Source organism: Lepidothrix coronata, unplaced genomic scaffold, assembly GCF_001604755.1.
Source record: "Lepidothrix coronata isolate B3197 unplaced genomic scaffold, Lepidothrix_coronata-1.0 Scaffold233, whole genome shotgun sequence".
In the NCBI taxonomy this organism is placed as follows: domain Eukaryota; kingdom Metazoa; phylum Chordata; class Aves; order Passeriformes; family Pipridae; genus Lepidothrix; species Lepidothrix coronata.
Genome location: NW_016690413.1, coordinates 223,660 through 241,692, shown reverse-complemented (window position 1 = coordinate 241,692; position 18,033 = coordinate 223,660). Strand labels below are relative to the sequence as shown.

The window sequence follows — 18,033 nt, the reverse complement described above, 5'->3', positions numbered from 1 at the left end:
TCCCTGCTTTGTCCCCCAACCGGACAGGGGGTCCTGAGGCCAAGTGCTGTCTTTGACCGATGCTCGGGGGTCTTTGGCAGTGGCTGGAGCAGCTTTTGGCTGAGCAGGGCTGCAACAGCTGCTTCTCCTCTCCCGATTTTTGGGTGTGTTGGGGTGGGGGGGAGCCTCGCGTGCTCCTCCGGGCAGCCCCAGGCGAGCCATTTCCCTCCCCCCACCCACGACCCGGCTGCCGATTTACTGTTTCAGTCAGAAAAGCATCTTCCCGTTGCCTGGCAACGTTCGGCCGGCGGCGGGAGGGGGCCCACGCGGGGCGCGGGGCCTCCACGGGGGGAAGGGGGCGGTGATGCGGGTCCTGCGCCGGAGCAAGCCGGGGGCCCGCGGCGACTCCGCCACCTGGTTCTGGGCACCTGGACCGGGCCGGAGGGACGCGCTGGTGCGGGACCGGGTGTGCAGAGGCGCGGGGCGGGCGCAGGGAAGCGGCGGGCGCGCCCCGGGCAGTGCCGGCTGCAGGAAGCATCGGCCTCCCCCGGCACCGCACTTCAGCGCTTTATTGCGAGCATTTGTCTTCCATGGCAGCGTGTCTGCTGTAAAGCGGAGAGGAGAGACTCCCACTGTTACTGGGAGGAAAACAGAACTTAATTGAATCCCACAATCTCTTACAGTCACATCAGGCGAGAGAGAGTCACATCAATGGAGAGCAAATCCCCTGTGCTCTCCCTGGGCCCCTGTACCCTGGCACCCTGCAGTCCGTGCTCCTCCAGGGGACATGGAAACCCCCGGGCTGGGCTCCCAGGGGTCCGCCGGGAGCAGAGATGACCTGCGGCTCCTTGTCAGCCCCAATGCACTTAGTGCTTTGCTGAAAGCCTGTGCTGTGGTAGCAGCCACCAGGATGTACCCAGGGCAGGCACTGTCAGCCCCAGGGCACACCCTCCCTCTGTTCTGCTTTTCCGTTTGCACTTTGAGGCTAGCAATCCAACCAGGACCTGGGCCCAGATCTTGCCTCCATAGCCAGGAAAAAGCAGCAAGGGGACAGGAAGCGTCACCTCGGACACACCCTCCCCATTAATTCAAGCCCCTGGAGCCAGCCCTGGCTCAGGCCTGCGGCCAGGGTGGGCATGTGGAACTGTGCCAGGGGAGTCCAATGAGTGTGTGGTTGCAAGGATGGATGAGGGCGAGGGTAAAGGCTGTCTTGGAGGGTGAAGGATCCCTTCTGCCTTGCCTCTCCTCTCCATTTACAGTGACCTGCTCCTCACTAGCTACCTGCTGCAGTTTGAAATGCTGCCTTTAAAATGTTTGCAAAATTCCCAAAGCGTCAAGCAGGCCCAGGTGGGAGGGGAAAAAAATGGCATAAACAAGCAGACAGGAGGATTTGTTAAGCGCCAGCAGCTGCTGGCAAACAATTTAATATCAGTGCAGCCGGACACCGATCAATACAGCATTTGGGGCCATGGACTGGCACCTGTGCAGGGGGCCTCTGGCTGAGCCCAGGGTGGCTGTGCTGCACAGGGGTCCTGCTGCAGTGGAGGGCACCCAGCTGGACCTGGCATGGAGCAGGGCTGGGAGATGCTCTGGGTGCAGAGCTCCTCTTCTCCCCTTGCTTCCCACCCAGGCTCCAAAGCCCCAGGTGAGAGGACGTGTCTCCATCTCCATCCCCACAGCTCTTTGGGTCTGTCCTAACATCCTGCCTGCATCAGGGCCATTCGACTTGGTGGGCTGTGGTGTGAGCAGGGCTCCAGCCCAGCGTGGGACCACATCTGCCATTGCGGCCAGCCTGCCCGCGGAGGCACATACGGACACGGCACGGGAGCTGGGCTGGCATTGCCATGGCAATGAAGATAACAGCAGCTGCCAGGCAGAGATCAGGGAGGGCAGGGAGCTCCAGCAATGCTGCAGCCACACTCACCTGTGCCAGGGCAGCACCAGGATCCCAGTCCAGGTCCCATCCTGTGACATCCCCTGTCCGAGCCCTGTAATGGCCCAGACAGCAGTGAGCGTATGTTCACTGTGGTGAAGCCCTCAGCACCCTTCACACCCTTAACAGAGCCAGAGGCTGCACTGAGAAAAGCATAAAAATATAGATTCAAACCCTCCAATCTCTCACTGCCAGGCTACAATTAATTCCCATTTGCAGCTCTGTCCAATTTCCCTCACACAGCTCCCAACTCAGTCCAATTGTCGTATGAGGTTTCTGTAATCGCTAATCTTATCAAGTGCACCAGTGTGAGGTGAGAACACTGCAATTAGCCGGGGCAGGAGCTGCAGGTGAGCTGCTCAGCGAGTGTTTTGGGGAGGACACATGCGAACTCCAGCACTTTCCAGGGCCATCCGTTGCCCAGTCCAGGCAGGGTGGGATGCTCAAGGGGACTGAGGCCATGACTGGTGCCCAAGCCACTGAGCACCAGCAGCTGTTGGGAGCTTCACCAGCAGTACAGTCCTGCTGCCAGCCTCTGCTGGAGGGGAAACTCACCTCTCCCGGTCCCCAATCACCATGGTGCTGCCAAAGGAGTCAAGGAACCTGAAGAGGATGCTGGCGAAGAGTCCTTAAACACCCCCAAACCCTCCCAGCAGGCTCAGGAAAATGGGGTATAAACTCACCAGAGATCCTGCTCTGAGCTGCCGCTTGGGAGCTGATGCACTTTTTGGCGGACAATCTGTTCTCTCCCACCCCACTGGCTGCCTGCCCACTTCATCTCCTGGCAGAGGCGTCAGGTGAGGGGAGCAGGTCTGGTGCCCGGGCCAATTCAGTGAAAGCCCCCAGGTGCCACAGGGCCAGGCTGGGCTCAGCAGGCAGCACTCGAGGGCACTGCTCCTGGGTAGCGATGGGGTCACTGCCTGTGCAGGCAGACCCCGGGGCCAGCCATGGCTGTGGAGCAGTTCACTCTCCCAGATCCTCTTCCAGATCAGGCCAGTGATCTTCAGCTGGGACAGATGGGGCTCACGGGGCTCTGCTCGTCTGTGAGTAGCCAAATACGTTGTGGTTTTGCCCAGTGTGGGGAGGTTGGGAATGCCTCAGCCTCGGTCACCGCTCATGCCAGTCGTCCTGGGGCGCAGGCAGGTGGCTCATACAGCCCTGAGCTGCACTTGCCAGCACCAAGAGGGTGTTGCGGCGCTGGGCCCTGCACAGGCAGGTGCCCTGCTGATGGCACACGGCGGGGGTGGTGAGGTCCCCGCTCTCGCTGCAGCTGTAGCATCCGTGGGGTGGTGTTGCACAGGTGCCTACCAAAATCTCTCACTTCACCACCCCCAGCCGTCTGTCGCTGCTGACACTCACCGACAGGAATAAACTCCAACACCTACCATATGCTTTGCTACTTCTGCTGCCTGCACTCACTTGTTACTATCTATTTCCAAAGCTGGGGCTGCCTCTGCGTGGGGTGGCTGTCCAACCGAGTCCCAATAGTGGAAAGATGGGCTGGGGGGGGCAGTTTCTGGCACCCCTGAGGCAGATGAGCACAGTGGGTCCCTTGTCCTCTGGTGGGCTCAGCCCTGTTCTGTGGGCAACTCTCACCCCCCACTACTTCCCACACGGGCCCCAGCTCCAGTGCTGGTCTGGAGCATGGCTGGCTGCAGCTGCTGTGCCAGTAGCTTGGGTGCTGGTGGGGCTAGCTGGTCCTGTCTGCCAAGGTGTTCAGCCCACTGGTGGTGTGATCCTCCCACGGCAGCACCCAGCTCTGCCATGCTGTGCCTGGGCACTGTGCTGCCACACCTCACTGGGCACCAACAATGCGCCTGCCCAGGCAGTGCCCCGAGCCTGTGTCCCCTGGTCTTGGCTGGTGTCAGCCTGCACCAGAGCTGGATGTGGCCCCCAGCACCACACTTGTCTGGCCGGGAGCAGAACACTAATGGCCAAACTGTGTCCCAAGTTCTTCTCTGGCACAGGGACATGACCGAGCATGGTGGCTCCAGGTCCTAGGGGTCAGAGTCAGGTCCTCAGGACTGTCCCAAAGAAAAACTGTGAGAAAGGGTGCAGTGAGCAGGTGTTAGCCTGTACCCCTGACCGTGGGGGCTGGAGGGTCCTGTGCAGGGACAGGCACAGCCCTCCCAAGGCAGGAGGGAGATTTAATCTCAGTGTAGAGGCACTGTGAGCAGAGCTGGTCTCTTCCACCTCTCAGAGCTCCTTTGTATGTTTAATGATCCTCACAGCCTGGAAAATTCATTTTCTTTCAAGAGTGGATGCATCTCAGCCCACCCTCCAAGTGCCGGATCTGGTGATGCCATGAACACCAGGAAGACCTTTATGGCAGAGCTCGTCCGGGCTCAGCCTGTGCCTGTCCTGCTTCCTTGCACTGTCACTGCTCTTCGGGGCAGAGGACAAGGCCATGCGGGCGCATGAGCAGAGCCCAGCGCCGGCTGCCTGTTTCCTCGGGGCATCCCACGTCCTGCGATTTAATTGCACCATGCAGCTTTGATTCCTGGCTTTAATTGCAGCCTGATGAGGCTGGGGCAGCAGGAGAGGAAAACATCAAGCTTAAGGGAAACAAAACAGGAGAGAAAAGAACATTTACTGGTGACTAATAGGTCCGTGGCTCGGCGTGTGTGTTTGCCTGCCACAGTGCGGGACGTTGCCAGCGCGACGAGGAGAGGGGATTTCTTCCACGCACTTGGCAAGCCGAGCGGCACAGTGCAGCACAAGGAGAGAAGATTTTTCCTGGGCCCGTGCCGTTTCTACGTTATTTTTATTGCCCATTGCAAAAAAGCTGTACCCCCGCCCCCAAACCCCTCCCCGGGTAAACAGAGAGGATCTTGCACAGACAGTCACAGCTAAATAATCCAATGGTGACATCCTGCTACTCTCCCTCAACCTCTGGCGTGGTCCCACGGGCATTTGTGCGGCTCCAGCGTGGCTGCCTGGGCTGTTCCCCCCCACGTCAGCGAGAGCTGGGATCTCGTTAGCAAGCTCTTGGACTTTGAGCATCTTGGAAAACAGCACTTGCTAATAAGAGAAAAAGAATTACAGCAAATAAGCCCAGCCACAGGAACACGGCCTTTTCATCCAGCGTTTTTTATTCCCCCATGCTCTCCCCCCCTTCTCTTCTTTGCCAATGGATTGAAGCTACTGTAATAAAATTATTAAATATAAAAAAATACTGTAGCCCCCACCTCGATGTGGCAACCATGGAAACTGGATCAAGGGGACACCTGTACATTTCCATTCCAGGCTCCTGCTTGTTGAATATACAGAGGAGCACTAATTAAAACCCCGGCGCAAGTGGTGGGCAGAGGGAAGGAGCTGGCCCTGGGAGAAAAGCTGTGTGGCTGAGAGTCACACAGTGCTGGTGGTACAGCGACAGGCCCTGCCAGGTCTCCAGTGAGCCTCAAACAGCACTTGATGCTTCCAGCTCCCTGCAGCTCCCGGATGTGAAACAAGTGCTCACCGGACCCCAGGCTCAGCACTAATGAGGTGACGCTGGCCCTGATGCAGCCCTGAGTACCGAGGGGCCCTGGGGACCCCACCCCAGCCCCAAGGGTGATGCACAACAGGGCAGGGCAGAACTGGACATCGGTGATTTTATACTTTTAAAACACTTCAGCAGGAGGAAGCTCTCAGATCTAGCACATGAGCACCAAGGAGCAGAAGGCTGTGTTTAACCTGCAGGTTTATTTTTACTAACAGCGAATGGCAGCGCCTGGAACATTCCCCTCTTTGGAGTTAATTTTTGCTGAAGCTTAGTTTTAGTCATTGTTGTCTAAACCTGACTCCTCCACATTTACCCCATGGAAAAGCTCCTGGAGCTCAGCCCCCAGGATTTCAGTGGCCACAAGGCTGGTGCTCAGTGCCCATTGCTTGCAGCCCACAGGAGGTCAGGGCAGACGCCGGCTTCTGCTGACAGAGACCACTGCCTGCAGGGCAAGTGGCCCCACACCTGCACAAGGGACACAGCCCTGACAGCTGCTGCTGGGGCACTTCTGAGGGCTGGTGGACAGAGAAAGCTTTTCCTTTCATCAGAGTGGGTGTCGGGCCCGTCATCTTCCTGCCAGAGGTGAACAGAGCACTGAAACCTTCTGATTGCTGATGAACGGTCTCAAATCACTCCCCCAAGCGTCATTCCCAGCTGGAGCCAAAAGTGGAGCTGGCTCCTGCTGTGTGGCCAGCAGTCACCCGGGCTCACACTGCACAACAGCTGGGGCTGGAGCGAGGTCCCTCTGGTCACTCTGCTGGGTTATTTTCCCTGGAGCCTGCTCATTTTCCCTCGTCGAGGTGTGGAGGATGACAGGGTGTGCTGAGCAGGCGATGATCCCCCTCCTTGGCCCCTCTCCACCCACCAGGCCAACCTAGTCTGGCACTGCCACATGCAGGGGGTCTGTGCTCTCCCCAGTTCCACAGCCGGGCTCTTGCTCCGCAGACACAGCCAAAGGCACCGCGCCAGCTGCACCAGCAGCTCCCTCCAAACCATCCTCCCCTGGGGCTCTGGGGTAGGGGCTTGGCTTGGGCAGAGAGTGCAGGCACATGGCTCAACTTTGGAGAGAAGAAAATTCCTTGTTTCCATGGGAACCAGAGGACGAAAGTTTCTAGGGCTGTGATTGGGATTCTGCCAGCTAGATGAGGCAGCTGGACCCCAAGCCGGCCATCTCCCCAACCTGCTCCTGGGGGAAGGCTGGTGCCCAGCCTCCAGCCCCGCTGCCTGCACCCCCATAGGTGCCCCCCGCAGCGAGGGGGTTGCCAGGACTCCTCATCTCCCCTTCAGAGCTGTGTCAGATGCGATCTGACATTTAGCTCTCAGCTCAGAGTGGAGATGCAGCGATAACTCTAATCTGCTTTTCTTCTCCTCACATTTTCCCTGGAAGCAAAAGCTGCTGCTGGGAGAGCAGGGGAGCTCTGGCAGCCCAGCAAGGAGAGTGCTGCAGTGCTATGCTGGGGGTCTCGAGGGTCAGGAGATGTCCCAGCAGCACCATGTCCTCCTCGTTGTGCCCTCCCATCAGGCAGCAGCAGCTGACAGGGCCCAAATACCAGGGGCTGCAGCTCCTTGGAGATGTCCTAAAGGCTGCAAGGACAGAGGCACAGCAGCACAGCAGCACCCTGGGCATAACCAACAGCCCACAAGTCCAGATGGCCATGGCTCCTGCCACCCTGGCCACTGACTCCAACACCACCCACCACTGCACCCCCTGCCCCAGCTGCAGCCTCGGGCTGTCAGAGCCACCGTGCCCTCCAGGCAGGAGTGCCCCATGCAGCTCTGTCTCCCTTTCCTGGTGTCTCAGCTCCAATTAGTGAGGCCCCTATTAATTTTTTCCGCTTAGCAGCTCCCGTCAGTGTCAAGCCGTCAGAGTGCGCAGCGGGAGGGAGCTGAGTGGAGGAGAGACGAGGTGTTGGGATCCACCCTGTAACGAGCCCCAGGCACACAGGGGGCTGATCGTGGCCCCACAGCCGCCCCGGGGTGGGAAGAAGCCGTGAAGAGCTAAACCATCCTGGCATCCCTCCCTGTGCTGTTGGGTCCCCTGGATGCCCAAGCCACAGACCAGGCTTGGCAGAGACTCGAGGCATCTTTGCAGAGGCCGATCCCCAGAGCCTGAAGGGTCAGCGAGGGTCAACCCTCGCTGCTCGGCCTCTGCCCGGACAGCACCACCCTCCTCCTTCTGCTGGTCCCGTGGGGTGAGGCCAGAACACCCGAGACCCTGGAGATCCCCCTCACTGTTCCTTGAAGATTGTCTGGAGCAGGGGGTTAATGGTGTATCCAGATGGAAGTGACCTTTCCACCTTTCAGCTTCACCTGTGGCTCCCTTTTCCCTGCCATTATCTGCATGGATGCCTGTGGATTTCTTTTCCATATTCATGGTGTTTTAATGACCCTGTAATATTTTTACGTTCTGCAATTAAATGTGGAATCTTTTTTTTTTCCCTTCTGCAGATTAGTAATTGCATAGGATCATTTGTGGCATTTAAGCAGAGGAAGGGAAGGCTGTGCAGGGGGGAGACAAGGTTAATTAAACTTCAGAGCTCAGCAGGCTCCACCGCCAAATATCCTCCTTCCAATGGGACAAGTGAAGGTGGGAAGGAAACAGCTCTGGGCTGCTTTACAGTCAAGATGACTGGGGCAGCTCCTGTGGGTGTTGGAGTGGCTTTAAGTTGTGCAAGCATACACAGACAAACATGTGCATGCCCATGGCTCCAAATCTGCACCTTGATCCCTGCCGAGGACTGCAAACCAAGACTGAACTGCTCTGGGGTCAACCCGTGCAGCTGGGGCAGCCAGGCTGCCATCAGGGCTCCTGGAGAGGCCATTAGAGCTCCTATCGCTCCATCTCCATCCCCGGGGCTAATGGACATCATCTCTGCCGCTGCACCACCCCCTCCCTGGGACAGTAATTGGGTTTCAGCCTTGCAAGATGGATGGCATGGGCTGAAAGTGGAGCAGGGAGGAAGAGGAGGGGGCAGAGGCAGCTCTGAGTAGGACAGAACTCCCTTGCCCTCCATCCACCTCCTGCCCCTCTGCTTGGCCTCCAGCCTCAGACCCTGCCCAAGGCATCTCGCGTGGCTCTGCAGGGTGGCTGGGGACAGGCTGGTCCAGCCTGGCTGGCTGTGGGCACTCCAGAAGAGCAGAGCTGCGATGGTGTCCAGGGGTCTTAGCTCCTCCCTGACGGGGGATGGTGACCACAGGCAGCCCCAACACGCTCCCTGCCTCCCTCACAGCCTCCCACTCCTTCTCCCTTGGTCCTTTTGAAGCTGCAGCTGTGAACAAGATGTTTGCAAGTGTGAGGCATGGGAGTGGCGTATTTGGCGCCGTTGAATAAAGATGGGGCTGAAAAATGCCTTCTCCTGTGGCTGTTTGATGTGAAGGGCATCACTGAATTCATTAGGAACGCTGCCAGGCACCACCAGAGCCTCTGCTGGTGTGCAGGCAGTTGGAGCAACACGTGCTGGTGCCCCGTGAACGTGCCACCCCATGCACTGGCACACACTCGCATGCGGGCACACAGTCATACTCCAGCTGTGCTGAGGCACCTCTGGGTGTGCGGGGCTGGAAAGGAGGGCAGCATCCCTGCTCTGTGTGCCCCTTCAAACCCCAGAGAGCCGCTGCTGCAAGGTTGCAGCTGTGGTGGATACAGTGCCTGCACAAACCCAGCTGATAACCCACATGTTCAGCGGCCTTCATCCACCCTGCAACCTTCCCACCCCTCCTGGGTCATCTGCCAGGGGAAGACGGGGGCTGGATGCAAGCTGTATGTCAGGACACAGGGGTGCAGGACGGGAGGCCGGCGGTGGGAGGGGTGCGGGATGGACAGACTGCTCCTTCCCAGTCCCGCCGCTGCATCCCGCTGCTCCAGAAGGATGCAGTGTTTTATCATCCTGTGAGGCTGACAGGCACCAGAATTAATGAGTTCCTCATCAGTGCTCCCTCGTTTAGCTCCCTCCTGGTGTCACCAGCTTGGGATGACACACAAGCAGCCCCCCAGGCCCAGGGGGAGGGGATGTTTGAAGGGGTGAGTGTGTGGGGATACTCAGGAACATGTGCACGGGTACACATATACGTGTGTCCGGCCAAGGGCTGGTGGAGACAGGCTCAAGGCTGGCTGGGGATGAGCCCCCCCAGCTGGGTCAATGAGGGGTTCCTGGGAACACCCTGCACCATGGCAGAGGGGCACAGGTGCCCAAGTCAGGCATCCTTTGTCAAACACCTGCTATTGATTACTGACACCAGCAAGGAATATTTGCCTTCAGCGTATGTTTCAAAAGCAGGAGCTTCACAGGCTGCAGGATCAATCCCACAGGAGCTGAGCGGTTGTGGGGAAGCAGCAGGTGAGGGGGGCACTGCACGATATGCCAGTGAGCAGGCAGTGTGTCCCTCAGCAGCAGAGGCTTTGTGTGGCATTGCCGTCCCCTCGGCTGGACCTCTGGCTGTTACCGCTCATCAGGGTGTGTGAGGGAAGACATCCCTGTGCTCTCAGCACTGGCCTTTTCAGAACGTCGACATCTTGAAAGGATTCACCATCCCATGGGTGGTTTATGTGGCAGCTGTGCCAGCGCAAAGGCTGAGAAACTGCAAACCCTTGGCGTCTCTATTGGAACTGCTGTCAAACCACATCTTCCTGCTGCCCCTGCAGTGCCAGCTGGTGTTCCAGCACATGGGGTGGCAGCTTGGGCATTATCTGACTCTCCCGACTCATCCCTAGCGTGCAACCCCATGGCTGCACTGAATTTACATCTGTAGATACTGCACCCATTTTTGTGAGCCCTGCAGAGACTATGATATGGTAAGTATTTTGACTGTAAATAAATCACATTTGTAGGTTGTGATGACTTGAAGTGGAAGAAGAGAGGGAGGAGAACAGGACAAGAATGGAACTCCGGAGCCATGACACTCACCTTGACCCACCCATCCTGTCACCTGGCCTTACTGCCTCAGTGAACCTGGAAAAGGCCCTGTAAGCTGTGTTGGACAGCTGACAGCCACGGTGGATCCTGAGACACGAACACCTTCGGAAGTATAAACACTTGTCTGAAAGCCTACAGGAGTGTGGTGTTTGTGAGTACCAGAGCTCCATCTAGCATTGGTGAAAACTGGTGCTTCTCTGAAGCCTAATTCACAGCTGCTTTGTTAAGCACTGAAGTTGTTTGTCTGTCAACAGCCTCACCCAACCGGAAACTCGGAGTTTCTTTATAGTCAAAGCTTGTCCAAGCAGCTCTGTGCCCTCCTCAGCACTGAGCCCACCCTTCACCTGTGGCATGACACAGCCCCACACAAACCTCCCCCTTCCCACACATGGGTCAGTCCTTTACCAATACTGATGCAATTTTTTTCCTATCAACATTCCTTTTTGAACCCATGTAAACTTGTTTATATCTACAATCCCTTGTAGCTAAACACCCCATGGTTGACCTGCATCAAGTGAAAAAGAGTTTGCCATTCATCTCAGGGCTGCAAAGCTTTTCCAAGAAGCAGCATTGCTTAATAGGCAGGGCATAGGTGGAGGAGAGAAAGGAGGGCAGGACATAGGGCCAGTCCAGTTTTACAGGCAAATCAGCCCCAGATTAAGCCAAAGCCACTTCAACCTTTTGTGATTTGTCGTCTTTGTCCACGGAGCAGCAACTGTACAACTGCTGCTGTCAGGAGTGTCATGACTAATCACTCACAAACACCTGGAGAGCGTGAACCACCTGATATTCCAATGCCTGTCAGGCTTTTTTTATTGCCTTTGAAAATCTCAGAGTACTGAATGTCAGGCACTAATGTCTCTGGCTTAGGGTACTGATGCAGGGCTGCCTTTGCTCACACACTGACCAGCTCCAGGGACGGGTGATGTGCTCCCTGCAGAGCCTGGCAGGGCTGCAGGATGTGTGCTGGTCACTCTGGGGACAGAAATTTATGTACTCAGCAATGGAGGTGTCTCCTGACAAGTGTTTCACTGCTCCCTCAGGGAAGTGCAGCTGCTTAAAGAGACTCAGCCGGGCAGTTGTCACTGCAAGCACTAAATGGAGCAGCAGAAGCTGGCAGGGGCACTGCTCCAGGGCAGACCCTCAATAACAAGGGGAGCTCTCCCCAGACCTTAACCCCAAACACCAGGCCTTAAACCAAACCCCAGGCCTTGACTCAAACCCCAGGCCTTGACTCAAAACCCTGACCTTTCTGCTTTTTGTGGCGACAGAACACCTGGATGCACTGCTGGGAGCAAGGCAGAAAGCAGTTTTTGCATACATTTCTCTGAAGCCAGAGACGAGGTTACTCTTTTAATTGAACAAATAGCATCTGCAAGCTGCTAGTCCTTTGAGAAGAGCCAGACAGCTCTGAGTAATGGAACAAAGGCCTGGTGAAGTGCTCTGGTTCTCAGCTCGAGGGCCACCACACTTCAGAAGCACTTGATAACACTTTGCTTCCTGAGCTCAAAAGTGTGATTGAAACCCAGCACGGAGCCAACTGCCAGGGTGAGGAGGCTGCTCCCAGCAACTGAGCACGAGGCTTCCACAAGCACAGCTCCACAGCTGCAGATCCAGGCACAGGCATTGGCGTGAGCGGGAGGACAATCTACAGGACCTGATCAAATGGTGAGATCTTGTGGCAAATGTCCCTGAGCATCCTGCCAGTGGCACTGGCAGCTCATCACCAAACACCCTGAGGGAAGTGCTGCCCTGCTGCCCAGGGGTCCCTGAGGGGCCTGGGGGGTCCCTGAGGGGCCGGGGCTCCCTTGCAGGGCCATTTGCCACAGGAAGCCCTGGAGATGGGGGACACTAAAGGACAAAGCATGCTGGAGAGGATTGCTCTCTGGAAGCGTGTGGTCATCATCACTTAAACAGAACTGGAAAGACCCATCGAGCAGCTTCCACAAGTGCATCTCTGGGGTCCTCCAAGCACAGCCACAGCAAGGAACCATGAGACAGCACTTACATCCCAGTCCCTGTGAGGCATGGACCACCCCTGGGCTCCCACCCTGATCTCCCTCTTGTGTAACTCCTAAATGAGATGCAGTGACTTTTTATTAACCAAGTGCCCCACGAGTATCACTGAAGGTGTTTCCTGGAGATTCAAGTTTTGTGATCCATGAAGGAGGCACAGGTTGGGGTTGTAAGCACTGTTTTTCCTTTGACGTGTGTGGTCCCCGGTGTGTTCCTGAGGCCTGGCCCCAGCGGAGCTGTGCACCTTCCCTGGGCCTTCACACCCGCCCGCCCCGGCGGGTCCTGCGCTGCCCGGGCCACAACCGCTCTCCGGGTCATTCATCGCCTTGCGGGGCTCTGCGGAGCCGGAGCCACAGCGGCGACCGCGGTCAAACGGCCCGGCCGGCGCTCGGGGAGCGCTCCTGCGGCCACCGCCGCTCCCCTTCCTCGGCGGCGCCTCCGGGCGGTGCCGGCGCGGCGGGGCAGGACCCCCGCCCGGCCCCGGCCCCGAACCCCGGCCCTGCCCCAGACCCCGCCCGGCCCGGCCCCGCCGGGACCCGAACCCGGGACCCCAAACCCGCACCCTCGGACGTCCCCGGGCCCGGCCCCACCCCCGAGGCGCCGCAGCCAATGAGCGGCCGCCGCCGCATCCGGGGCCCGCGCCCCCTGCCGCTCGCGCTCGGCCATGGCGGAGGTGAGCGCGGAGCCGCCGCCGGGGTCGCGCCGGGCCCGGAGCCGCCCCCGGCCGGGCGGGGACACCGCGACCCCCGGGCCCCCGAGCCGCGCCCGCCCGGGGCCGGGGTCCTACGGCCGCGGCGCGGGGTGATGGGGCGGGGCGGGGTCCCTCGGGACGCCGAGGCCCCGGGCGGCAGCGGGCCGAGATGCGGGGGCGGGCTGGGGCGGAGGGGCGCTGGGGCCGAGCGGGGGGCGCCGGCGGGGGCGGGCAGGGGAAGGGGCTGCTGGGCAGGACTCGGCGGGAGAGTCGGGGCGAGCGGCGGCGGGGCGGGAGCCCCGCGGCCTGACCCGCGAGAGAGGGGCCGGGGAGAGGCGCTGGAGGGGTCTCCGGGCCGGGGGCTGCGGGACCGCGGGGCGGAGAAGGCGGACGGGAAGGCGTCGGGGCGGAGCGGGAGCCCCGAGGCTGTGGTCCAGCAGGGCCCGACAGCGGTGGTGTGGGGTGGCTGGGGCAGGGATAAGGGGTGCGAAGCTGTTCGGAAGGGCTCGCGGAGCCTGGAAGCGAGAGAGCCCGGGCAGTGGGAGAGCACGGAGGTCGGGGCCGTTGTAGGGGCAGAGCGCTGGGAAAGGTTGGTCTGGGTGGCCAGGATGGTTCTCACCACCTCGATGAGGGGGCCAGGCAGAGACCCCCCACTGCCTCCCCTGTTGCCACGTCGTGTTTGTCTTGGTGCCTTGTGCCAAAACGTTTCTGATGTTGTTCTGCCACACTTAGAGCTGGTGATGCCATTCTTCATCGAGCCTTGTTGTGTTCCTCAAATATCCTTGACCTGTTGTAGTAGTTGTTGTGAGACTTCCACACTTCATTTCCACCGTGATACCCTCATGGTGACCATGACATGGAATAAGGGTACTGGGAAGACATTGAGGTAGCTGGCTGCTCTGTGGCAGGATTTTGAATCTCTCCGAGGGCAGGGCTTCATTTCCAGGATATTTCAGTGTTATGAATGAGGAAGGTGGTGTCTGGTCTGTCAACTCATCCACCACAGTTTGGCCTTTGGTGGAGCACTAAGGCTGCTGCATTTGTTTGTGCCAGTGTTACTTGGGCACGTTGTTGGGCCGAAGTGCTGCCCCGGCACCTTCCACCTCTGTGGCTCACACAGGTCTGTCCTGGGGACATCCAGGAGCTGTCGCTGGTGAGGTTTGGCTGTGGAGCATCTCTGCTGTGACACTGTGCAGGGCCCTGATTGGGGCCACTGACTGGGGCCCTGATCTTCCTGAGCAGTGCGGGAGGTGGCCTATGTGTCGTGTCATCTGTTCATTCTTTGCTCTTTCAGATGCATAACTTGCAGGACGAATCTGGTTCCATCTGTGCTGCTTCTCTCTGGCTACAGCTTGAGTTTGTAGAAAATGGCCCCATGTCAAGGAGTGTGGACAAGGCAAAGGAACCAGGAATGCTTCTCACTGAGTTTGAAATACGTGTTAGACGGGCTCAGGAAACCACATTAGTTATTAAGGAGTAACAATGGAAAGAGAAACCTCTTTTTCCTCATTTTTTTTCAGGAGTGGTTTCAGCCTGGAGGGTTTTCTCTGGGGAAACACAATTGGCCTTGCACTGGAAAATGGCTTTGTCAGTGCAGAAAGCTCAGGCTCTGCCTCTGCCCGTGTTTCCTAAACCAGGGCTGAGCTTTGTTCCATGTGCTCAAAACCTTGAGTCCACAGGTAGGGAGGGGGTGCTGGAGTCATCCAGAAATACAAACATGAGAGTGAGTAATTGATCAAGCTCTATGTAACTTCTGAGAGGAAAGTTACTCTTATGCCTGAGCACCATAAACTAGCAGGAGGAAAGCGGTGCTGGGGATGGTAGGAATTTAATTTCTCTTTTTTCCCCTCAAGATTAAATGCCCCATGGGCATAGGAGCCAGTTTCCAGCATCACAGTGCAGTGTCAGAATAACTGGAGTTCCTTTCTGCGACCTTTCACGGTGATTGAATCGATCACCAGCAGTAAGAGCAGTGATGCCTGGCCCAGAACCACTCTCAATGTGTTTCTGGTTCATGCCATGCTGTTGCATTTCCGCCTCCTGTGTGATACTTGCACTTGAAGTGTCAGACTGCCCTTACCTTCAGACAAAGTAACTCCACATTGTACGGCATCGGCAATCAGTGCAATCAGGAATATTCTTTCTGTCATCATTACGTTTTTGAGCCAGACCTACCTTTCTGTCCTATTCCTTTGACTTTGACTCGTTTCCGTGGTCTTCTGGATTTGTAAGTAATCTGAGGGGTTGTTCAGTTTCACATGTAATTAAATTTGAGCATGGAAAGGGCCATTTGCTTTGTCTGTCACTTGTTTCTTGTTTTCTCAGCCCCAGCACAGCAGTGCTGGTTATCCTGTGGTGGCTCCAGCTCATGGCATTCCCATTTGTTCTAGTGCTCCATTAGTGCTTCAGAGAAATAAACTCGGGATCGGTTGCAGAATTGTCACACTGTCATAGTGGCTGTTCCTCTTTATTTCAGCACGTGGTCATTAATAGGAGATCTCATAATTTCTGAAGTATTCTTGACACCTTTTCAAGCCAGCCCATGCATGCCAACAGCTTCAGTCCTTGTTTTCAGAGGCCTTTGCATGCAGTGACTTAGTGATCCCTGGGCAAGGAGGTGCCATCGATCGATAGATCATTGTCTGAGCAAAGGCAGTTCTGCAGATCGCCCAAGACCAGAAGGAGTAAGGGTAGACCACACCCTTTCCATGAAACCACAGTTGCTTGCTTGGAAGGATTTATCCAACAGGGATAGTTGGTCACGTTGCAGCAAAGCCCAGCAAAGGCACACGGACGCTTTCCCAAGTTATGGAGACATTTCCCGGTATAACTGTCCTCAGAATGGAGGCTGTCTGAATCCTTTCTGTGCCCTTCTCCTTTCATCATCCCCTAACTCTTCCTCCTGTTCATGGGCACAGTTGCTGGGCTCTCTCTGGAGCCAGAGTGGTCTCCATGGGGGTTATCAGGCACTTGGGGACGGCGAGTCGCAGTGCAGCGTATGCACCATATGGGCTGGAGGCATCTTCTTCATTGTTACGGAATTTGCAGTCTGTATGTTGATAGCTGAAGGCACTAACTTGGAACCCACAGTCTGTTGTGGCTTTTCTGATATATACTTTGCTTTACTGCTGGAGGATAAATTCTAATGTGAAGCTGTACTTTGTTTTCTTGTTAAGTAAGTTGTAAGAGCCTTGTATGGAAGCATTGTAGATGTCCTGGTTCCCACTGAGTGAGTGAGGAGTGATGGTGCACAGCTGAGATTGTTAATGGCTAAGGATCTTACAGAGATGTCATTGGTGACTGGGGGACTGACACTGGGATTTTCTTCCACAGTTGGGTGCTCTCAGTCACGCAAAAGCTTTGGTTATTTACCTGCTTGCTCCCTACCTCAGCTGAACTTGATGAACAGCACTTCCATGCACAGCAGCCCAAGGAGCAGCAGATGTTCTGGGTCGTTTTCCAGGCCTCAGCCCATGCTGCTGCCTGAACTTGTAACTGAGCACTGAATGCCACACTGCAGGTGCCTGTTGGCGATGTCTGCCTGGCTCAGCCTCTCCCTCCTTGCCTGTACCAGACTCCTTCAGTGCCTCTCAGCTCTGTTTCTTTGCTCACCCCCCTGAACGCCTGGGTGCAGTGAGGCCTTAGGGAGAAACCAGCATGTTGTGGCCGGCTGCTTCAGACTGTCTCTCCAAAGGGTCAGTCCCTAAAAATGCTCTGCTCAGACATGATGTGTGTGTTTAGAATAACAGCTGAGAGTCCAGGTCCTTCTTTTAAGGGAAGATGTAACTCATGAAGGTCAGGTCTTAAACTGGTGAGAGGATAAGTAGTGAGTGGAGTGCTGAAGGTAAAATGGATGAAACGGAAGCACATCCTCATGGAGTCAGAGACTAAGGGGAAGGTGAGGAGGCCGGTGGAGAGCAGGCTGGAAAGAACTGTTCAATACACCTCATGAGCTCTCTTTGTGCAGCACAGTTCTTAGTGCTGTCCTGTGGGGGGTTGGGTACCTTTTGCTTCGAACTTAATTGCATTTGTTGGTGGGGTTGAGTGGATGGAGGGTGTTGCATTTTTAAGAAGAGCTGTCTCAGCCATGTTCCTCTCTTTTCCTGAAGGCCTCAGTTGGCCGGCAGAGCCCGAGGGTGGTCCCATACCCAGCCCGCAGCCTATGTCCTGGAGAGCCCGCCCTTCAGAGTGCAGCAGGTACCTCAGGTCAAAGATGCCTCTGTTTGTTGGTCTAGTTTCCAGAGGAAACAAGGTCCCTGTGATCAGCCTGTCTATTTCCTTCTCCTTCCAGCACCTCCTGAGCCTGTTGGTTGATTTTCATACCATTTGACACAGAAGGAAAGGCTTAAAGATGCCAAAGCTCCTACAGATGTCCATTTGCCCATTCTTGAATAAGGGGTAATTCCCCTAAAAATGCCCTGGATGAAGGAAAGCTGCAGTATGTGCTCACGTGTTGTGACACCAATGAATCCAGTCAGGAGAGACACAAATACTCAGAAAACCTTCAGATTCAGCTTCCAGTCAGTTGTGGGACTCGGATGTGCAGAGAACCAGGCTTTGTGCTGACGGAGTGACTGCTGCCAGTTGTGTTCCCCGTCCCCCTCACTCCGTTCTGACTAATCTCTTCCTCTGGTTTATCATGTCTGCACACACATAAGAAGGGATCATCCCTGGCTTTGTTGCATCTCAAGATTTGGTCTGTGGGGTGCTAGTATCCAAATTCTTATTCCTGCAGTTGTGTCAATGGGCTCAGCTGATCATCGACTGAACCTGGCAGAGATCCTTTCACAGAACTACGGTGTACGGGAAGAAAGGGAGGAAGATGATACTCAGGAGAAGCAGAAATCTTTAGAAGAGCTGGAGAAGAGTTTCAGTGCCTCTCAGGTAAAGGCAGCAGGGGAAGGGAAATTACCCTCAGGATTTGTTTGCTTTTACAGTACTGGTACCAAAAACCTTGGTGAGAAGCCCTGAGTCGCTCAGCTGGCAGCACACTGGGCTCAGGTCATCCAACAAC

At 56.6% G+C, this 18,033-nt stretch overlaps 1 protein-coding gene across 3 annotated transcripts in view; it reads left to right on the top strand.

The window, feature by feature from the left end:
* Positions 1 to 18,033, top strand: part of MIER2 (MIER family member 2) — a 28,402-nt gene that overhangs the window by 53 nt on the left and 10,316 nt on the right. The window contains exons 2-5 of one of the 3 annotated variants that reach the window (XM_017834493.1): positions 4,519 to 4,522; positions 14,329 to 16,917; positions 17,129 to 17,216; positions 17,755 to 17,903. In XM_017834493.1, coding sequence (XP_017689982.1) covers positions 16,873 to 16,917; positions 17,129 to 17,216; positions 17,755 to 17,903 — 282 coding nt within the window. In that variant the 5' untranslated portion in view covers positions 4,519 to 4,522; positions 14,329 to 16,872. Of the gene's footprint in view, positions 1 to 4,518; positions 4,523 to 12,976; positions 13,002 to 14,328; positions 16,918 to 17,128; positions 17,217 to 17,754; positions 17,904 to 18,033 lie in introns of those variants that run through there. The other 2 variants (XM_017834492.1, XM_017834494.1) reach the window with 2 other exon arrangements.